Raw genomic sequence first — 21,313 nt, 5'->3', positions numbered from 1 at the left:
AACAGACAGTCTCTATCCTGTGTTCCTAATGGATCCCTTGGAGCATAAACACCCACATATATTTTTCTGACACAGCTCACCCAGTTCTGTCCTAGCTGTAATTTTTAAATTAGTAGTTGAAGGGAGGGCTGAGCATCCTCAATAAATCCCATAGTAACCCAGCGGTTTTGTGGGGAAAGGTTAGAATAAACGGGCCTGATTGATCGAGAATTTTAAACAGCCCCTCTCCAGTGTAATCAGCCTCACACCAGGGTCAGGCTCATTACAGCAGAGATTTCCGTCTCTGGCCCCCTGATTGAGAAAGTTGGCACTCATCTGCATTCCACTTTCTCCCAAGTAAGCAGCTCACTCGACTTTGGAATCATGAGCCTTCCTGGGCCCCACTGCCCGCCATCTGCCAGCCAAAGCTGCCTGGGCTCCTGCTGGGGATGGGTTGCAGCCATCCAGAGGCTGACTCTGAAAATTCACTGACTGCCCACCTTGGGCACGGGGCTGAGCTGGGTTTTCGCAGAAGGTTGGGGAAGTCAGGGAAGTGTGTGTGTGTGTGTGTGTGTGTGTGTGTGTATCTATGTATGAAAGGGGGTGTACTTCTGCTTGTCTTTGCTTCCCTTTAATTGGCCTTTATGAATATTTAATGAAATCAAGATGAAATTCAATCAAAGCCCTTACCTGCTGCCTCTCAGGGAGAAAGGCACACACACACACACACACACACACACACACACACACGCCTATACACAGGAACATACACAGGCTCACATTGTCTCAATGTTATTAGATTTTTCTGTCTCTAATACAGGATCTAACTGTCCTCACCAAGATCACATAGGAAGTAAGTTACAGACCCAGGGTAAGAGCACAGACCCAGTACGTTTTCCATTATGTGGCATTGCCTCTGGGCCTTAAGTGGCTGGTACTGACTTCTCAGTTTTTGATAAAAGAATTTCCCTTTGGTTACCTTACACACACACACACACACACACACACACACACACACACATATCCCTTTCACCAGAAGTAGAATTGGGGGGCCCATGATTTCCACACATTGACGTGTCCCTTGGTAACTGATAGCTCTCAGGGCTGTGGGGTGGGGGCTGGCCTCTTAGACACTGGTCCTGAGGACCAGCCTTCCCAGCACAGCCTCCCCAGGCTCAGGAAGACAGGACATACTCATCCAGGCCTGGGCACATGGTGGGTCCATTGCCTAGCTCAGTTTGGACAGGCTCTTTGCCAGCAAGTTCAGAGTCCTAGACCTAGGGCAGGAAGGGACCTCAGAGAGTGCCTAATCCAATGTAGGAGGTACTTAATAAATCCTTCCTTCCTTCTTTCCTTCCTTCCTTCCTGCAATGGGCAGATACAGCCAAGTGGTATAGTAGATAAAGTATGGGGCTTCGGGTCAGCAAAACCTGAGTTCAAATACAGCCTCAGATGCTTACTGTGTGACCCTGGCCAAGTCACTTAACCTCTGTTTGCCTCAGTTTCCTGGGATAATAACAGCACCTCCCTCACAGGAATGTATGAGGATCAGAAGAGCTAATACAAAGTGTCTTGCACACACTCCAGAAGTGCATGCTGGCTTACTATGATTCTAGGAAGTTCTTCCTGGCATGGAGCCACAATGCCCCTTCCCCCCCTCCACTGCTCTGCTTTCTGTCCCTGGAAGCTCTTCAAATACATGACCTGAGCACTCCCTGGCCCTACCCCCCTCCATTCTTCCCCTGCCCCCTCCTGTGGCTTGGCAGAACCTCTGGGAGGCCATGAAATCTTCCCCTTCCTTTAAGGGCCAGCCCAGGTGCCCCTAGCCTCAGGAAGCCTTCCCCACTGCTCCCAATGAGATCTGCATTCCTGCCCAAGTCACCATCATTTGTGTCCATGACAAAATGTGTTCCAAGTGCAGGAAGGATTCTCTCCCTACCCCCTCTGCCCCCCCTACCCCTGCCTGCTGGTAATAATGTTCAGCTGCGAAGGCATCAACACAGCGGATATTAAATCGACTGTGTATGATGGGAGATAATGTGGCAGGCAGTGGCCCCTGCCACCACCGTCGGCTGGCTGGCTAATGTGGGCCCAGAGCACACTTGCTGTCCCTGGAGGGAAGTGGGGAGAGGGAGACAGTGGAGGGAGCAAGGCTAGTGCCTCCCTCCTACAGTAAGCTCCCCTGTGCTGCAGGACGGCCCCAGCAGGCCCCTGCTCCAGAATCACTCACTTAGTGGACCATATTCTGAAGGCTTCTGGCCCTGGCATCTCCTATTATTTCAGCCATGCTTGGGTCTAGAGACCCAATTCCACCAGCCTGTGGCAGGAGCAAGAATGACCAAACACTGCCAGTGTTAGCCGAGGGGCCGCTTCCTCCAGAGGGTCTTCCAGGACTCCCCCAAGATGAAGTCACTCCCCATCCCTACACTCCCTAGAGTCTATACTCTCTTCTGTACTTTGCAATACTGCAGAATAACAATAATTATGGAAAGCTGATGTCTAAGGTCATGTCCAAAGGAGAACAGCCCCCAGGCTGCTCTGTGAGGTAGGCAGTGTTAATGTCATTTTACAAATGAGGGGTGAAGGACATGCCCAGAGAGGCCCATTCTCAGATCTTCCACCCCTGAGATCTGGCTTTGCCATGATGCCCCACTCACCCAATGGCAACCTCCCCTCCCTAGTGTTCGTGCAGAGCGAGGCCCTTCCCCACCTCACCGATGGTCACCAAGAGTGGCTGTGGCCTGGCAAGTCAGCCAGTCGGGTGGTGAGTGTCTCCTCACTTGGGCGGACTGGTCCCCAGACAACGGCTCGTGGTCCATCGTGGGGCTTTGTTTCCTCACGCACTCCCACACCAGTCCACTCTCTACCAGGTGGTGGGTGGCGGCTGTGATGATGCCACCCAGAAAGAAGCAGCCTTGAAAGCCACCGATCGGACTTAGAAACTTTAATAGGAAAGCCAGTCGTCAGTCTGGTAGAGACCTGCAGTCATCTCCGTGTATTCTCGGTGTCTTTAGAAATTCCTGCTCTGTTGGCTCAGTGTGAAGTTCAGAATAAACAGAATCTTTTCGGAAGATCAAAGTGCGGGTCTGAGCCAGTCACTGCCCAGCTCCATAAGCTTCCGCACCTCCCTAACTTGTTGGTCTGGTGTTTTCAACGCTCTCCAGCCCGGCTCCCTCCTCCCGACCTTTCATCCCTCCTCGGTCCCTGCTCACCCACCTGCCCTGCCCAGGCTCCGGCATTGGCCATCCCCAAAGCTTGGGATGTTCTCTGCTCGCCCCTCTGCACAGATGCCTCCGCGCACTTTCCGCCTTTCCCTGCACACCCGCCCCAGCTGCTCGGCTGACCATCCGTGTCCTCCGACTTCCATTTACTCAGTGTACTATTGGCTTCCCATCTGGAGGGAAACTCCTTGAGGGCAGGGGCCCTGTGGTTGGCCTTTCTTTGTAAAGCCAGCACTTAGCACGGAGATGCTTAGGACTAATCATTTGTGCAAGTGTTTTCTCCTGGAATAGAACGTAAGATCCTTAAAAGAGACTGCTGCCTTTTTGTCTTAGTATTCCGAGTGGACAGCACAGGGCCGGGCATATAGTAGGCATTTGAAAATGCTTCTTGGTTGGTTAATTGATCGACATAAGTTTCAGGATCCCCCTACACACACACACACACACACACAAAACAGACAACGCATACGCTTCAGTGCCATACACACAACACAACATATACACAGCACACACACACACACACACACACACACACACACGGAGGAAGCGGTATCCATAGAACCAGCGCCCATGGGGGCAAGTGGAGGAGAAGCCAATTTCGGACTGAAGCCAATTTCTACCTCCAGCACCAAAATAGTCCCCAAGGCGCTGCCTGGAGGCGGTGGGGAGCGCAGCCCCCTCCCAAGGGGTCTCTGAGCCCACTTGGAAGGCGTGTGCCGTAGAGGGGATTCGTTCAGATTCAAGTCAGATCCGACTCCGCTGCAGCTCCCTCCAGCTCTGACATTCTGGGATCCTGTGAAAACGACTTCTTATTGAGATGCAGGAAGCCCCCTCTGCTTTACAGCTCTTAATAAAAATGGAAAATGCTGCTGTGTTGTAGCTTTAATCATTGTGGAAGCGTGAGATGCTGGGGGACAGTTGCAGGGTGGAAAGGGGATGGCATCGTCCTAAATTAGCCTAACCGTGCATTTGGGGCAGTTTATGAGCAGTGCCGGGCTGTAAATCTGAGGTGACTGAGGGGCCTGGGGCCGTTCCAGCCAGCCGCCGGCCCTTCCTGCTACCTGCACCAGGAATGTGGACAGGAGAACAAGATGGGGCAGCCTTCAGGCACCTCCAAAGCCAGGCCCATGTCTGCAAGCAGAGGGTCTGGGGAGTCAGGGCGGCTTCCCTGAAGCTGGGCACGGGGCCTGCAAGGGGCGGACTCTGCCCCTGGTTCTGTCTGGGGATGCTCCGTGATGGCAGGCAAGCCCCCATCCTTCCTGGGCCACAAGAAGAGATTCATTGAGAGAAGGGCTTAGAATCCTGGAGAGGCCAGGTGAACGCTGGAGTGTTCCAGAGAAAGCCAAGTCTCAGCTGTTTCTGCCACAGATGTCCTCTGTGACTTTGGCCAAGTCCCACCTCAGTAACTGAGTTTTCCTACCTGTAAAGCTGGGATAAGGCACATACTGTGTTTGCATTGTTGTGCAGCTTGGGGCAGTGGGGAAAGTGCTAGATCTAGAGTCAGGCAGACCTGAATTCAAATCTGGCCTTAGACACATATTAGCTGTGTGACCCTGGGCAAATCACTCCACCTCTGTTCACCTCTGTTTCCTCAACAGTAGAATGAAGATGTTGGACAATATGAGCTTTGAGACTGCTTCTAGCTCTAAATCTGTGGTCCTTTGGCAAACAAAGCCATGTCCCTGACCAAGGAGGAGATCGCTAATATTTAGGGCTAACATATGTAGCATGTAAAGGGTTGCAAAGTGCTTTACCAATGTGACTTCATTTGATTCTCACAGCAACCCTGGGAGATGCTATTATCATCCCCATTTTACAGATAAAGAAATTGAGACAGACAGAGGTAAAGTGACTAGCCCAGGGTCACACAGCTAGTATGAGTCTGAGGCCATAGGTCTTGTTGACTCCAAGCCCATTTCTCTGTGCTGTGCCCCATAATGCTATTATCTTCTGCCCCGCTCAGGTCCTAATGGATGGTGATAAGGTGGAAGACTTCTCCATGGAAGGGCAATCGCAGTGATTGTTTGGAGGACTTGCTGTTTTGATTGTATTGTTATTATTTTCTCTAATCAGTCTAATAATAACAATAATAATGGCAGACAGCATTCCCATAGTGCCTTAAAGTTGGCAGAACTCTTTCTGCACGTGCAGTCGTGCTAACTCCACTAGGCGGGTGGCACAAGTGTTACTAGTCCTAATTTATAAGTGAGGAAACTGAGGCACAGAACTGGGGATGCTTGGAGTCAGAATTAAGGCTAGTGTCAGAGGCACAATTGGAGTTAGCAGTCTGATAGCTGTCTTTAAATCGGGGCTTGTTAATTTGGCTTGATTCCCCCACCCATCCAAACTCCTTAGCTCCATAATTGCTTATCTGCTGTGAGAAGCCATTGAGCATAAGGATGGAGAAAGGGTGTTAAAGGGGGCCAGGCAAGGGTTCTTGCTGGAGGCAGTATTTGGGGTGAGACTTGAGGGAAACACAGAAGTCAAGAGACAGAGGTGAGGAGGGAGAGAATCCTGTGGAAAGGCAGAGAAAACACAGTCAGGGGTTGGCCATCAGAGGGGGCCGGAGTCTCTGGATCACAGGCCACGTGGACGTGAGTAAGGGGAAGAAAGCTGGAACGGGGAAGGACCTTGGGAGCCAAAGAGAAGGCTTTATGTTTGATCCTGGAGGCAGCAGGGAACCACTGTGGGACGGGGGTGTAATGTGGTCAAATGGATCCTTTGAGAAGATCACCTTGGTGGTGAATAGAGGGGAGAGCCTGGAGGCAAGGAGACCCCAGCTCGTCCAGATGGGGGGCAATGAGGGTCCTGCACCAGGGCGTGGCAGCATCACAGGAGAGAAGAGCTATCAAGGTCAAACACAACAGGACCTGGCAATAGGAGGGCTGAGGAGTCAAGGCTGACGCCTAGATTGTGACCCTGCCATCCTCCCAGGGAGAGGGGACTTAGAGGGGGGAGGGTCCCGATCCCAATTCTAGGGAATTCTAGGAAGGACTTGAATCATGGAATGGTCTGCCACTGAGTTCTGATTGAGCTCTGAGAGCCCGTGGTTCTGTGGTCCCCAGCCTCTACGGACAATGGGAGTTAGTATGAGCTGGCCTCATTTTCCTTGGACTTTCAGGATGACAGACACAAGACCCTTCTCCTCCCGGCATTCCTGTGAGCCAGGCAGCTCAAGTCTCTTTGCCCACATTTTTCAAGTGAGGAAATAAGAGTCCCAAAGAGAGGAAGACACTGGCCCAAAGCTATAAAGTGCCTAAGAGGCAGAGCTGGGACCTCCCAGGCAGCAAGAACTGCCCCTATTTTTGATTAATCACTAGGAGAATTTGGGTGGCAGCTGTGACTCTGTCTTCTTCCAGAGTGGCCGGCACCAGCATCTGGTCAGGAGATGGCGTTCATCCCCTCTCCATCTCCTTCCACAGGCATTTTCAGCACCTTAGACAGTGAAATGTGGTCGACAGCCATCATGGTTTTCCCAGTGGGCACCATCCAAGCACAGAAATGTTTATGGCATTGAATAAGTGAGTGAATGAGTGAGTGAGTGAATGAGTGAATGAATGTATGAATGAATAAGCAAGGGAGGGAGTGAATGAGAGAATATATGCTTCTTGAGGGCAGGTCTTTTTTCACTATTTGCTTGTAGTCCCTGAACTGGGCACATGGTAAACACCTAATCCATTCTAGTGGATTGATTGGTTTCTTATCAACATTGGTGTGCTAGAGCCAGCTTGAAGGACCATTGTTAAATATTCATTGTGAGCACTGAGACTTCAGAAAATGGCAACAATTACAAATCAGGGCTTGATTTATTGTGTTGCTGATTGTCTGGACTTTAGGAAGGAATGGAGTCAATGTGAACGATGCAGATTAAACTGAAAAGTGTGCTGTGAGTATAGTTTTGTTTTGTTTCTCAGAGAGCTGGTTGTTAAACATTCATCCCTGCTTACAACACCATTGTCTCCCAGGCAGCCTACTCCTTTTTTGGCTGGCTCTCATTGTTGGAAAACCTGTCCTCACCATGAGCTGAAGTCTGCCCCCTCCCCAGGGTGCCCTTTTGGGCTAAGCAGAACCCAAGGGCTGATGGATGGAAAGATGGAAATGGGGGTTCTCATGCTGTTCCACAGCCCCTCCTACCCCCAGACAGGGAAGTGCCTGAGCTAGGAGACGGGGTGGGCTACAGTCAGTGGGCTCTCGGCAGCAGCAGCAGTAGCGTCCTGTCTAGCTGAGCCAGAACCCAAGGGCAAGCATCCCTACACTGTTTGCCAGGTATCTAAGGGCTGAGTGTCTCTTAGAGCCTGTTAGATGTAGAATGTCAGAACTGGAACGGGACTTTAGAGACTAGTGAGTCTAACCCCCTCCTATTACAGAAGGGGAAACTGAGGTCAAGTTGTACGGTAGCAGATTCCCAAGGCCTGACCTCCTTTCCCAGCTCTGACAGACATTCCCTGTTCTAACTCCAGGCATTTTCCTTCTCTGAACCTCATCTCCCTCATCTGTAAAGTGGGCATGATGGCATTCACAGAACACTTTGAGGAAGGAGCTTTGTAGACCTCCTAGAGCTCTAGAAACTCATTTGTTATTATCCCTGATGGGGAGAAGTAGGAGCAGTTACTTTCATTCCCAGCTGCCTTGGCTGCCCGGTTCTGTTGGCAAGCATTGTGGACCAGGGTTCAGGTCCAGCAAGGACTGGTGTGCTCGGTGCCAAACTGAGCTCAGCCAACGGGCTGTTCTACCCCCTGGGGACAGAACATCTGCAGAACAGATTAAGTGTCCTGCAGAGGGGCCCAGATGTCTTGGCGTGTGTAGACAGAGCTGTTGTCTCCTTCATAGTTTCCCTAATCAGGAAAAGCATGGAGATGATGAGGCCAAGGTCCCTGACTAGTCAGGGTTGGTGCTGCTGGTGACGAGGATGAGGAGGATGAGAAGGTGTGCGTCCTAGGGGACTGAGCGCTCCTTTGGAGTCAGGAAGCCCTGAGCTCAAATCCTGCCTTTCTCACTTACTAGCCCGTGGTTACTCCTCACTATTATGTAAAACTTAACAAAGGACTTAGAAATCTGTAACATTTTGTTCAGCCCCGAGGGCCACAGCTGAACAGAGGCAGAGTGGCATTATGGCCTTTGAGGCAGGAAGACCTGGGTTCAAATCCTGACTCAGGTTATTTGGTGGTGAGTGAGTCACTTCAGCTCCTCAGCTGTAAAATGGAGGAGTGGGCCTTGCTGGACTCAGAAGCTGGGCTCTCAGCATCCTGGGATCCCGAGGGCCACATTGATCCAATGGAGAGCACCCAGTGTCCAGAGAATGGGGAAGGGCCTTGAGGTTCTGTCGCATGAAGACCCATCAGAGGAACTGGCAATGTTTAGTATGGAGAAGACTGAGAGCTGTCACAATATCTAAGGCCTGTCCCCGTGAAGGGGACCTTACCAAGAGCCCATTTTGGGCCTGGCACTAAGGAGAAGCCTCCTCCCCACCAAGAACTGTCTCCAGGGGTGATGGACTTTGTCTCCTTTGAGGTCTCTGAGCAGAGGCCCCAAGACTACTCCTGCTGCACAGGGCCAGCCGGAGAGTCCACAACGGGGATTCGGGAATCCGTTCTTTCATCTCATCCTCAGAACGCAGGCCAAGCTGACGAGCCTAGGGAGGGGATGAGACTTGCCCAAGGTCACACTGCCAGTGAGGAGCAGAGCCAGGAGTCACATCTGGGGCTTCTGATTTCCCATCTAATGCTCTTTGCACTGGACCCACCCTGCCTTCCACAGATCCACCTGCTTTCTTCCGGGGTTATTTGAGCAAAGCTAGTAAAGTAAGTCAGTGTTAAAAAGGATGAAAGGAAGGATGAAGACTAGGAACCAGAAGGTCTGGATTCTATTCCAGCCCCCCATTTGTTGCGTGACCTTCAGTCACCCTCTCTGTCATCCACCCGCTCTGGACTTCCTCTCCCCATCTGTCTAATCAGGGATGGATGGACTCTGAGGCCTCTTCTGGCACTACACCACGTCACTTTCCTTCTCCCTCACGCTCTGTCTCTTCCTTTCTTTCCTTAGTCTCTTGGTTACAATTTAAAGCAGCAGGACTAGCCATTAGGGGATTTGATCGGCTCCCCTGGTAAGAAGATTGGGTTCCCTTCTCTTCACCGGTGGGACTCCTTGGGCAAACACAGTGTCTCCTCCTTCTCTGGCCCATTGGCCTCTGGCTCAGGGCACTGCCTGAGGGAAGACCACTGTGCAATCACTGAGCCATAGATGATCAGAGATGGGATAATGGAACTTAGAGATCATTTTGGTGGAAAGGAAGGAGAGCTGGGTTCCAATTCTGGCTCCCTACATGGCTTGCTCTATGGCTCCAGGGAAATCATTTATTTGCTATGGATTGGGTCCAGAGGGAAGACTAACTAACTGTGTGTGGAGTCAAGAGGTTATGGGTTTCAATTTCAGCTCCTCAACTGACTCATTGTGTGACGTTGAACAACTGACTTCCCTTCTCTGGAACTCAGTTTCCTAATCTGTAAAATAAGTAAAATAATCCTGCCCTTCCTGCCTCTCAGGAGAATTGTAGAGAAAGATCTAAGAGCCTTACAGTAGGAAGGAGAGCTCAGAGTATTGTCTAAAGAGGGGTGGATCTGGGGGCAGAAGACCTGGCTTTGAAAGCTGAACTGCTGTTGGATGGATGCGTAGATGAATGGGTGGATGGAGAAATGTGAATGGATGGATGGATGGACGGATGGATGGATGGATGGATGGAGAAACGGATGGATGGATGGATGGACGGATGGATGGATGGATGGATGAATGGACGATGGATGGATGGATGGGGAAATGTGAATGGATGGATGGATGGATGGATGGATGGATGGATGAATGGATGGATGGATGGATGGATGGATGGATGTGGATGAGATGGTGAATGGATTGATTGATATGAGTAGATGTGGATGGATGGTTGGATATATAAAAAGCATTTATAAAGTACTTACAACATGCTAAAGATACACATACAAGCAAGCAAGACAGACCTTACCTTTAAGGAGCCTTACATCCAATAGGGAAAGCCGGCATATGTAGGGAAGTGATGGCCAATGACATATGATTTTGACTGGGAAGTTGCAGAGATGATGATTTGACTCATAACCAGCTGATGGTCATGTCTTGGAATGGTCATGCTGATTTAATTGGACCTAGAGTAGGGGGCAGGGAAGTCATACCTGTGGCATGGCACACAGGTCTCCAGTAAGTGCCATGAGCCTGACACCAGCTGAGACAAGGGGAATGTTCCTCCACTGGGGCTCAGGGTCTCATGGGTGGGAGCCCAGGTTCTGGCCAGAGGTGGAAGAGGGGTAAACAACCAGGGAAATAGTGGCCATTGTGACCTTGAGACCTCACTTCATCCATCAAATGGAGGGTGGACTCAAGGCCCCATAGAGCTCCAAACCTATGCTCCTATTATCTAGTCTAAGCCTCTCATTTTATAGAAGAGGAAATTGAGGCAAGCTGTTCAACCAGGTTAGTAGAATGGTGGAAAGAATTGTCTCTGGATTTGAAGAGCCTAAGTTTAGGTCCTCTGAAGTGTTTGAGTATGTCCTTTGAAAAGTCCCTTTCCTTCCTTCCCTGGACCTTGGTTTCTCTGCCTGTAAAATAAAGGAGTTCTGGTCCATTCTAGCTTCCAATTCTACAGGGTCTAAGGGCCTTCCCAGCTTGTGCATTCTATGGGTTCTGTGGCCAGGAGGGCAGGTGCATTCTGGTGATTCTGCCCCCAGAATCCTTCCCTCTGTAGGGTCAGCAGACCAGTTCTCCAAAGCAGTCAGCCAATGTTATGTAACATGTGATTAATCTTTCCATAGATGTCAGAACAGGCTTGCTGTCTGCGTCCACACTAGGTAGTCAAGGATGAGCCCTGACTGTACTCCCCCTGTCCTTCCCTGGGCCCCCACGGCTGCTGACCGGATTCTAACAATCCTTCTTGTGCTTTGTCTTTTCCAGCAACAGCGGCAGCTTGATCTCCTGACCATAACCAACCCGGGTGAGTCAGCGAGCGCGGCCCCTGACATTCTCTCTGTCTGCCCAAAGGGAGGCTGGTTTCCTGGCATGGTGTGCCTGGCTCCCTGCTGATCCCGGCAGCACCCACATGCCCTGCCCGGTTCACCTGGTGGGGATGGTGTGAGGACTGGCCGTCCCTCCTGTCCCCTGTCCCAGTGGGCCTTTCCCACTTGGGCTGCTGCCTATCATGGGGCAGGGGGATTCCATTCCTATTGGGGCAGGTGGCTCCAAATGTATCTCCAATCCAGCTACCTCTTCTCTCATCTCAGGCCTGTCCTGACAGCTTTGAGGGAAGAGATTTGGGGAAGTGTGCCAGGTTCTCCAGCTAGGTTGAGTCTTTGGGATTTTCCTCCCTGGAACTCAGACTATGGTTTGGATGTCTTTGCTGGCTTCCTTAGAGGGGCTGGTCTGGGGGCTGGAACATGGGTAGAGCTGACCAGCACCAACAAGGCCAGAGGAGAAAGTGAGCCTGGCCTGGGGGGATGGAGAGGACCTGAACAGGCCGGCCCTGTCATTGTGTAGCCAGGTGCCACAGGGTGGCAGGGCTGTGGGAGTATGGGGGGCTAGGGGTAGGGGCTGGAGAGGGTGTTAGGGGTGCCTGGCTGGGGAAGGCCAGCGTTTGGGGTTTGAGTGGCCCCACATTCACAGCATCAGGGAGGGAGCTGGTTCTCTCTTTGCTAATAAATTTCACACCCTCTTGGCTGTGAAAGGGCCAGCAGGGACAAGGGAAGGAGAGCATGATGGGGCCAAGGTCTAGCACAGAACCATAAGTGATGATGATCCTAGGAGCCGATGCTGGCTCTCACCCATGTGGGAAAGTCCCCTGAGGGAGCTGGAAGGGGCGGGGCATGTGTGTGCTTTGGGTGCATTCTGGCCTCAGAGCCAAGTCTGGTCTGGGGAGATGTGACCTCTGGAGAGCTGGGGCCTCCAGGAAAGAAGGTCTGTGGGATGTGAAAGTGCGGGACCCTTAGAAATGGTAGAGATGCCTGCTAGAGCCAGTCTAAGGTAATGCCTCTGTGGGACCAAGTGTGTATTGATGGCAGATCTCCAATGGCCAGTGGCTTGGGGGAAGAAGGTTGGCCTGGGCTAGCCTAAGCTTAGAGCCAAGGTTGTAAAGTCTGATGAAACGGCCCAGGGTCTTTTGGGAAGCCGATAGAACAGTGTAGCCCTGGCTGGCCACATTCCGGTCCCATCATGGTTTGTCTGGCGCTAGGAACGAGGAAGGGCTGACTTGGTGCAGGGAGGCTTGTCATGAATCTTGGAAGAGAAGGATCCCAAGGGTTAATAGTAACTACTTGTAAGGCACAAAGGGACTGAAGTTCATACCTGCCAAACCACAGGGAATGTTTTGGGTGGTGAGGGGGATTAGCCAAGGAGGGGACAAGAGCTCCCAGGGGCAGCAAGGCTCCGCTGTGGGGACAGGAGCGGGGCAGCAGAAGGGCATTAATGAAGGGGGGGCTGCACGGGGACCATAGGCAGCCAGGAGGAAAGAAGAGGGTCAGAGGACTCTCAGCAGTCAGAATCCTAGGCAAGGTCCGAGGGCCCTGGGTCTGCCTAGAGGGGGTTGGCCCTGAGACATCTGGAGGTGGGGGCATGCCCCTGTGTCAGTGAGTGGCTTTTTGGCCGGGCAGACCTTGTCGGCATTTAAATCAGTGACTGGCAGTGGGAGGCTTAAGCCTTGGCAGCAGGACCTGACCATGGCCAAGAGCTATGTGTCCAGTTGGATGCAGCTCCCCTTGCCTGCCTCCGTCCCTCATCCAGGGACCTTCAAGAAAACAGTGGTGAGTCACGGCCCCTCGGGGAGAGGATTGAGGCAATGAGTGATCTTGTGGGTTGTGACATCATCCATGGTGGTGCTGCAGCTTCTCGATGGCGTGACCAGAACAAATTGTTGGGAGGCAGAGACACACTGGGAAAGGAGCCCAGGGATGGGGATTGGGAATCCAGGTCCTAGCTCTGGTGCTTCTTAACTGTCGGACCCTCTGCCACTCTGTGCCTCACTTTCCCCATCCCAACTGGGATTCAGTTCGATTCAGCAAACATCTAATGAATATCCACTGTGTGCTGGCACCGTGATTTCTTGTTGTTCAGTTGTTTTTGTCGTGTCTGACTCTCTGTGACCCCATTTGGGGTTTTCTTGGCAGAGACACTGGACTGGTTTGCCATTTCCTTCTCCAGCTCATTTTGCAGATGAGGAAACTGAGGCAAACAGGGTGAAGTGACTTGCCCAGGGTCACACATCTAGTAAATGTCTGAGGCCAGATTTAAACTCAGGAAGAGGAGTCTTCCTGACTCCAGGCCTGGAGATCTATCCACTGAGCCACCTAGCTGCCTACCTAGGAATAAAAAACAAAAATGACATTAAGGAGATGATGTTCTACGGGGTGAGGGGGTGGAGACAACAGGAAGGCAAGGAAGTCTATCCAAAGTTGGTGCTGTTGGAGGATCTGCACCTGGGAATTCCTAGGCAGAGGAAATTCCCTCCCCCAGTGTCGATCAGCACGTCATCTGTAGCTTACAGTCTTGGAGAATCATCTGGTGCCCCAACAAGCTTGTCCACGCTGTGTCCAGGGCAGGTCTTGTGCCCACTCTGCCCTTTCCCCCTCTACCTCTCCAATCACAGAGTGCACAAAGGAGCCACTGTGCTTTCATGAGTGAGGGCTGCTCCTGTCTGGCCTTGTGATCAGGCAGTGGAACCTGGACGGGGCTTGGGCACCCCCTCAGAGCCTCCTCCTCCAGCAGGGCCCTTCATCGGGGCTCCTGGGGCAACTGCCAAGGGCATCATCAATGAGCACCCATGAAGCACTCAACGCACTCCAGGCACTGAGCTAAGCCTGGGGATACCAAGAAGTGAAAAGTATAATGCCTGCCCTTGAGGGGCCCACAGCCTGATGGGGGAACAATACAAGACAGCTCTGCCTAAATGAGCTATAGAGGAGGTACATTGGAGATAATAATCAGCTGAGGGAAGGCACTAGGCCTGAAGAGGATCAGGCAGGTGGGGTTTTAGCTGGGACCTGAAGGAAGCCAGAGATGAGGAAGGAGAGTGCCCCAGGCCCGAGGAACAGCAGAGAGAACCTGCAGTCAGGGGAGGCTCTCCGGTCTGGGATCTTGAGGCAGGAAGAGCAGCCAGCAGGCTGCTGCCATAGTCATAGCTGCTACCAGCATTACAGTCCTTTCCTTCCATCCTTCGGAGATCTGCACCTTCCTCAGCATGACTCCCTGCCCTGCCGAGTATCTCAGCCTCTCAGGGGCTGAGGAGCTCTTCTTGGGGGGCTGGTGTTGAGGAAAAAGCCACTCCCCTGCAGCCAGCCTGAGGAAGCACATCCCAGAGCTGAGCCTGCCTGGTGCCTGGACGTCAGACAGCCCTAAGCCCAAAGCTCACGAGACCTTCCTGAACTCCCATAGCCCCAGACCCTGGTCAGTCCCCCAAAGTTAAGGAATAGATAGCCTTCCCTGGGAGTCTGGAGACATAGGTCAGGGTTTGTGTACTAGCTCAGGGTGATGAGTGAAATCTGAAATAAGCAAGGACACAAACGTTCGAGCTTCTAAGTGGATCACTTTATTATGCAATGCGTGCCAATGGCCTAACAAATCGGGACCAGGCCTCCTCAGCTTGGCACTGGACCCAAATACAGGGGGAGACACATTTTTATGCATTAAAAGAAAACAATTAAGAGGGTATAAACCAGGACGCAAGATTAGGTCAACTGATTTTTAATTGGAGGAAAGATTAGGGGCTTTCCAAGTTGGGCAGGGAAGAACAAATAGGTGCAGTTCTCTGAAATCAGAAACAGAGGCGTCCCACTCCTCTCCGAGCTTCCGTATTCAGTCAAAGCAACGAGGAAACAGTAATGGATTGACCAGGATAAGACATATGGGGTTCTTGTGATGTATAATTGTGAGAAAGCTCCTTGCGTCAGTCTTTGGATCTGACTGGGTTTCTGGTCAGCACAAGCTAGGTCCTCAATTAAGGGTTCTCTAAGCAACAGGTAGAGGTGGTCCAGCTTCTCAGCCACGCAGGGCTAGGTTCGGACAATTCAATAAAGTTTTCTCTAAATTCCCACAATTAAACAAAGTTTTCTTACGAGACAGAAATTGGACCAGACCCATAATTGAATAGAAAGGGAACTGAGCTGGCTCCAGAATTGAGTTACAAGATGGAGACAGCATGGTTCACTCAGTTTCCACAATTTCTACCCAGGGCCCTACCCCTGCTCTTTCCAGGCAGAGGAGTCCATGGCTTGAGCTCAGCCCTGTCCCAGGTGGTAGTTAGGCCTCCAAGCATTTTCTCTACTCTGGTCAGATTGCTAGGCCCAGGGTGAGACACACAGGCTGCAGGAGACCTCAATGGTGCAGGGCCCAGTCCGGTGTTTGGATGGCCAGGGGAGCCTGGGTTCCTCTTCTGTGTAACAGTGGCTCAGTATAAGCAGGTATGATCACCCCACCCCACCTCCCTTCAGTTCTACAGTACGTAATTGAGCTTAGCATCCTTTCACCCAGGCTGGGTAAAGCTGCTCACTTTACTTGGTTATAGGACAAAATCATAGCATGGTGGACTTAAAGCTGGGGGACTTTAGAAGCCATTTAATCTCCTACCTTCATTTTATATGCCGGGACCCTGAGGCCCAGAGAAGCAGAAGAAGTAGCCCAATACAGCCTGCTCTTTAGGTCCTCCATACTTCCAACCAAAGATGAACTGCCGATCTGTTTTTTCTGGAAAGAGCCCTTGACGTGAGATTAGGATCACTAACTAGCTGTGTGCCCGACCTGGGCCTTCCTTGCGGTTCTCACTTCTCAGCTTCCTCCTCTTTAAGATGAAATGCCTGGACTCGGCCAATCAGCAGATGTTAAGGAAGCTTCTGTTGTTCCTGGCCCAGCACTGGGCATCAGAGACGAAGGTGAAACCATCCCTGCCGTCCAGGGGCTTACAGTCGCCATCCAGCTCCGGATCTAGGCTGCTGGGCGCATTGAGTATCACCGGCTAAAGGCAGTCCTTGAGCAGCTCTTTGCTAGACATTCACAGCTCAGTTTGCCCCAGAAATTGGCCTGTATCTAGTCCTGTGTCTCGTCCCCTGCTCACCCACGGGCTCCTGGACAACAAGGACCCTCTCTCAGTCCCCTGCACACAGTGGCCTGGGGCCATCTGGGAAGGCATGCCTTCTTTCTTTCTTTTTTTTTTTTAAATTAAATTAATTAATTTAATTTATTTTTTGTTTTCAACATCCACTTTTATAAGATTTTGAGCTCTGAATTTTTCCCCCTCCCCAAGATGGCATGCAATCTGATATAGGCTATATGTGTACAATCATCTTAAACACATTTCCACATTACTTATGTTGTGAGAGATGAATCAGAACAAAAGGGAAAAACCATGAGAAAGAAAAAACAAGCCCAAAAAAGAGAAAATAGTATGTTTCCATCTGCATTCAGACTCCACAGTTCTTTCTCTGGATGTGGAGAGCATTTTCCGTCCTGAATGCTTTGGAATTGTCTTAGATCCTTGCATTGCTGAGAAGAGCCGAGTCTATCCAAGTCGGTCATCGCACAGTGTTGCTGTTACTGTGTACCGTCTTCTACTTCTGCTCACTTCACTCAGCGTCAGTTCATGTAAATCTTTCCAGGTTTTTCTGAAGTCCACCTGCTCATCATTTCTTATGGAACAATAGTATTATTCCATTACATTCATATACCACAACTTGCTCAGCCAATCCCCAGTTAATGGGCAACCCCTCAATTTCCAATTCTTTGCCACCACAGAAAGAGTTGCTATTAATATTTTATACATGTGGGTCCTTTTCCCTTTTTCATGATCTCTTTGGGATATAGCCCTAGAAGTGGTATTACTGGGTCAGAGGGTACACACAGTTTTATAGCCCTTTGGGCATAGTACCAAATTGCTCTCCAGAGTGGTTGGATCAGTTCACAACTCTACCAGCAATGCATTAGAGTTCCAATTTTCCCACATCTTCTCCAGCATTGATTATTTTCCTATTTTGTTGTGTTAGCCAATCTGATAGGTATGCTGTGGTACTCAAAGTTGTTTTAATTTGCATTTCTCTATAATCAATGGTGATTGAGAGCATTTTTTCATATAACCATAGATAACTTTAATTTCTTCATCTGAAAACTGCCTGTTCATGTCCTTTGACTGTTTATCAGTTGGGGAGTGACTTGTATTATAAATTTGTCTCAGTTCTCCCTATGTTTTAGAAATGAGGCCTTTATCACAGAAACTGGATGTAAAAATTGTTTCCCAGCTTTCTGCTTCCCTTTTAATCTTCATTGCATTGGCTTTGTGCAAAAACTTTATAATTTAATGTAATCACAATTATCAGTTTTGCATTTCATAATGTTATCTGTCTCTTGTTTGATCATAAACATTCTTCCCTTCTCCATAGATCTAACAAGTAAACTATTCTTTGCTCTCCTAATTTGCTTATAGTTTCACCCTTTATGCGTAAATCATGTACCCATTTTGACTTTATCTTGGTATATGGTGTAAGATGTTGGTCTATGCCCAGTTTCTCCCATACTCTTTTCCAGTTTTCCCAGCAGTTTTTGTCAAATAGTAAGTACTTATCCCAGAAGCTGGAGTCTTTGGGTTTATCAAACAGTAGATGACTATAATCATTGACTACTGTGTCTTGCGTACCTAATCTATTCCACTGATCTACCACTCTATTTCTTAGCCAATACTAAGTCGTTTTGATGGTTGCTGCTTTATAATACAATTTTAGATCTAGTACAGCTAGGCTACCTTCCCTTGCATTTCTTTTCATTAATTCTCTTGATATTCTAGACCTTTTGTTCTTCCAAATGAATTTTGTTATTATTTCTTCTAGCTCTACAAAATAATTTTTTGGTAATTTAATTGGTATGGCACTGAATAAGTAGATTAGTTGAGGTAGAATTGATTTTTATTATATTAGCTCAGCCCACCCATGAGCAACTGATATTTTTCCAGTTATTTAGATCTGACTTTATTTGTGTGAAAAGTGTTTTGTGATTGTGTTCGTAGAGTTCCTGGGTTTGTCTTGGCAGGTAGACTATCAAATATTTTATATGTCTACAGTTACTTTAAATGGAATTTCTCTTTCTTGTTGCTGGGCTTTGTTGGTAATATATAGAAATGCTGATGATTTATGTGGGTTTGTTTTACATCCTGCAACTCTGCTGAAGTTGTTAATTATTTCAAGTAGTTTTTTAGTTGATTCTCTAGGATTCTCTAAGTATATATACCACCATATCATCTACAAAGAGTGATAGCTTTGTTCCTTCATAGGCCTGCCTTATTTCAATCCCCGGGAGAATAGAATGAGTTTTCAAAGTGTAAGGACCAGCCAAGCAGGGCCCTGCAACCTCAGGACCAGGGAAGGCCCCCCACCAGAGGATTTTCTGGCTCAGGGTCCCTGGAGGCAGTAGGTGGGCCTGGAGGAAGGGACCATTCAATGGGCAGGACCCTGGCCCTGTACATTGAGAGCCGGAAGGGACCTTCCAGCCCAGCTAGTGTAACCCTTTCATTTTACAGAAATACAAACTGAGGCCCAGGGAGGGAAGGAGATTTTGTCAGAGATTACACAAAAGAAGGGCCAGGGCAGGTCTTGAACTCAGGTGTCTGTGACTGATCTAAGACCAGCTGTCCTTCAAGGAGCAGAATAATACAGAAAAGAATGTGAGTGTTGGAGTCTGAGGACCCGAGTTCAGATCTCACATCTGCCCTTTCCTGTTACATCACTCAGCTTCTGTTACCTTATCTGGGGCTTGGTCTCGCGCAGTAAAAGACTGCCCTGGGTTCTAAATGGAGCCCCAGACAGAGCCGGCACTAAATCCCAGGTCTCCAGGTCACCGCCCTGAGGCCTCGCTGCTTCCTTCCCCGACCCGCCACCTTTGAGCTCTCGACACTGATGAACCTCTGATTCTGGTGACCCAAGGAGGGCCCTGGAAAGGCCATTCCCAGGAACAAAGGGAGCTTCTCTGGCCTCCGTGCAATGACTGATTATCATTCTGGGTCAGGGCCGCGTTGCCCAGCCCTCCGCTCATCCCTTTAATTGGATCCCGGCATCTGCAGGTCCGCCTGGCTCCATTGAAAGCTGACATTTCTAACTAACTGACCTTTTCAGGACGGCTGATCCTCCCCTAATGATTCTCCGCCAGCGGCATTGTTTAGGCACAATGCAGCCAGGCTGTCGGCGGCCAGGGACGCCGGCTGGCCTGGAGAACTATTCAAAATTCCCCATCTCCAGTTAGCAAAATGAGAAAATTGGGTCCCAACATTCATCAGCGGGCCATTGTGCAGTTATCGACTTAAATGCCCTTTCATTGCGGCAGGAGGGAAAAGACACTGTATTATCGAGCTCGAAATTAACTTTTGTTCTGTTATTTTTTCCACGGTAACTATAAAAAGGTCAAACACATTCATAAGGCTGAGATAGATTGGCTGGATATAAAGAAGGAGATAGCAATCAACCTTCAAATAACCTTCAAAGAGACACCGCTCTCCCCGAACAGTAATTGATGTCCTCATTAAGCCCCGGGAACTCGCAAGACCTCGCCACAACGTGCCCATGGTCCGGGCCCCTGGGCACGAGGATGCTGGGGTGGATGGAGGCACCGAGACCGAGGGCTCCTCACTTGAGGCCCGGGACAGAGAGGAGGAAGCAGGCTTTGACGGGACGTTGTGTGCAGGATCACAGCTGGGAGAGGCTGGGAGAAGAGGAAATGGGTTGCTGATGGCCTTCCCCTGTTCCTGGGGTCCCCGTAAATCAGGCGCCCTTCCTTGCAGGTGCCAGAAGAGCCTCAGAGCTGGCAGAGCCCTGCGTGGCAGCTGGTCACCCCAGGGAGCTCACCACCTGCAGAGGCTGTCCATCCCTGCTCCCAGATCTGGCTTTGGGGGCCAAGCAGCACAAGGCTGCTTAATCTCTCTCGGATGTGACAGTCCCTAACATACTGTAGGACACCAATCTTAAAAGGGCACTGGCTTTGGAGTGGGGGGGGGGCGCTTCCGTGGGTTCCCCGCCGGGCCACTTTACTAGCAGGGTTCTTTCTCTCTGGGCTTCACTCTTCTCCTCTGTCAAAGAGGAGGAGGTACCTTGGAGAAGATACCTCTGACTTCTCTTTTATCTGGAAAACCTTGACTCCTATCTGCCCCCTTAACCTGCTCTCCTCTTATCCAGGTTAGCATGAGGAAGTAGCCACAGTGACTGCCTTGGTGGAAGAATTTCCTCCAAGGTGAGAAGGCCTCATCCTGTGCCTCATTAGAGGTCTCTCCATATCTATTGTTCCATCATAGATTAATTATAATTATATATACAACATAATTATAATATAAATATTGTAATTATGTATGTTATAATTACATTCATAGAGCACATTAGGATTTGCAAGGTGCTTTGCATCCAATGTTTACTTTTTTCTTTCTTTTGTCATTTACTATATATGTGACTTTGGGCAATTCTCTTAACCTCTTGGGGCTCAGTTTTTTCCTGTATAAAAATGAGGACGTGAAATGAGATGACTTTTAACGTGCCATTTGGGGGGACAGCTAGGTGGTGCAGTGGATAAAGCACCAGCTCTGAAGTCAGGAGGACTGAGTTCATATCTGGCCTCAGACCAAACATTTGACACTTACTAGCTGTGTGACCCCAGGCAAGTCACTTAACCCCAATTGCCTAAAAAGGAAAAAAAAAGAAAAAAAGAAAAAAAAGATGCCATTTGCTTTAAAAACTATTATTCCATCATGCCCAAAACAACCCCAAGAGACTGGTACCACAGTTGTCATTATCTCTATTTTACAGATGAGGAAACTGGGACTCAGGCTAAGTGACTTTCCCAGGAGTCACACAGCTACTAAGTACCTGAGGCTGGATTCAAACTCAGGTCTTTCTGACTCCTCTGTCTTTGCTGCTTGTCAATGAATTCATCACTGGTGAATTCAAGTCACCCAGCATAAATAGACTACATCCACAGGTACTGAAGGAAATGGCAGTTGTAATTACTGAACCACTGTCACCGAGAAGTCATGGAGAACAGGAGATATGTCATAGTACAGAGGAAGGGCAAATGTTGTCCTTGTTTAAAAA

General features: G+C 49.7%; 1 protein-coding gene across 1 annotated transcript in view; it reads left to right on the top strand.

Annotated features, from left to right (window-relative positions):
* AGBL4 (AGBL carboxypeptidase 4) overlaps window positions 1-21,313 on the top strand; it is a 900,343-nt gene that overhangs the window by 655,804 nt on the left and 223,226 nt on the right. Inside the window, exon 6 of the mRNA XM_020987710.2 lies at window positions 11,175-11,214. Within this exon, the coding sequence (XP_020843369.1) occupies window positions 11,175-11,214 (40 nt within the window). The remainder of the gene's footprint in view (window positions 1-11,174; window positions 11,215-21,313) is intronic.

This window comes from Phascolarctos cinereus, unplaced genomic scaffold (assembly GCF_003287225.1).
Source record: "Phascolarctos cinereus isolate Bilbo 61053 unplaced genomic scaffold, phaCin_HiC Scaffold_5;HRSCAF=322, whole genome shotgun sequence".
Classification (NCBI taxonomy): domain Eukaryota; kingdom Metazoa; phylum Chordata; class Mammalia; order Diprotodontia; family Phascolarctidae; genus Phascolarctos; species Phascolarctos cinereus.
This window is presented reverse-complemented; position numbering and strand designations above follow the sequence as displayed.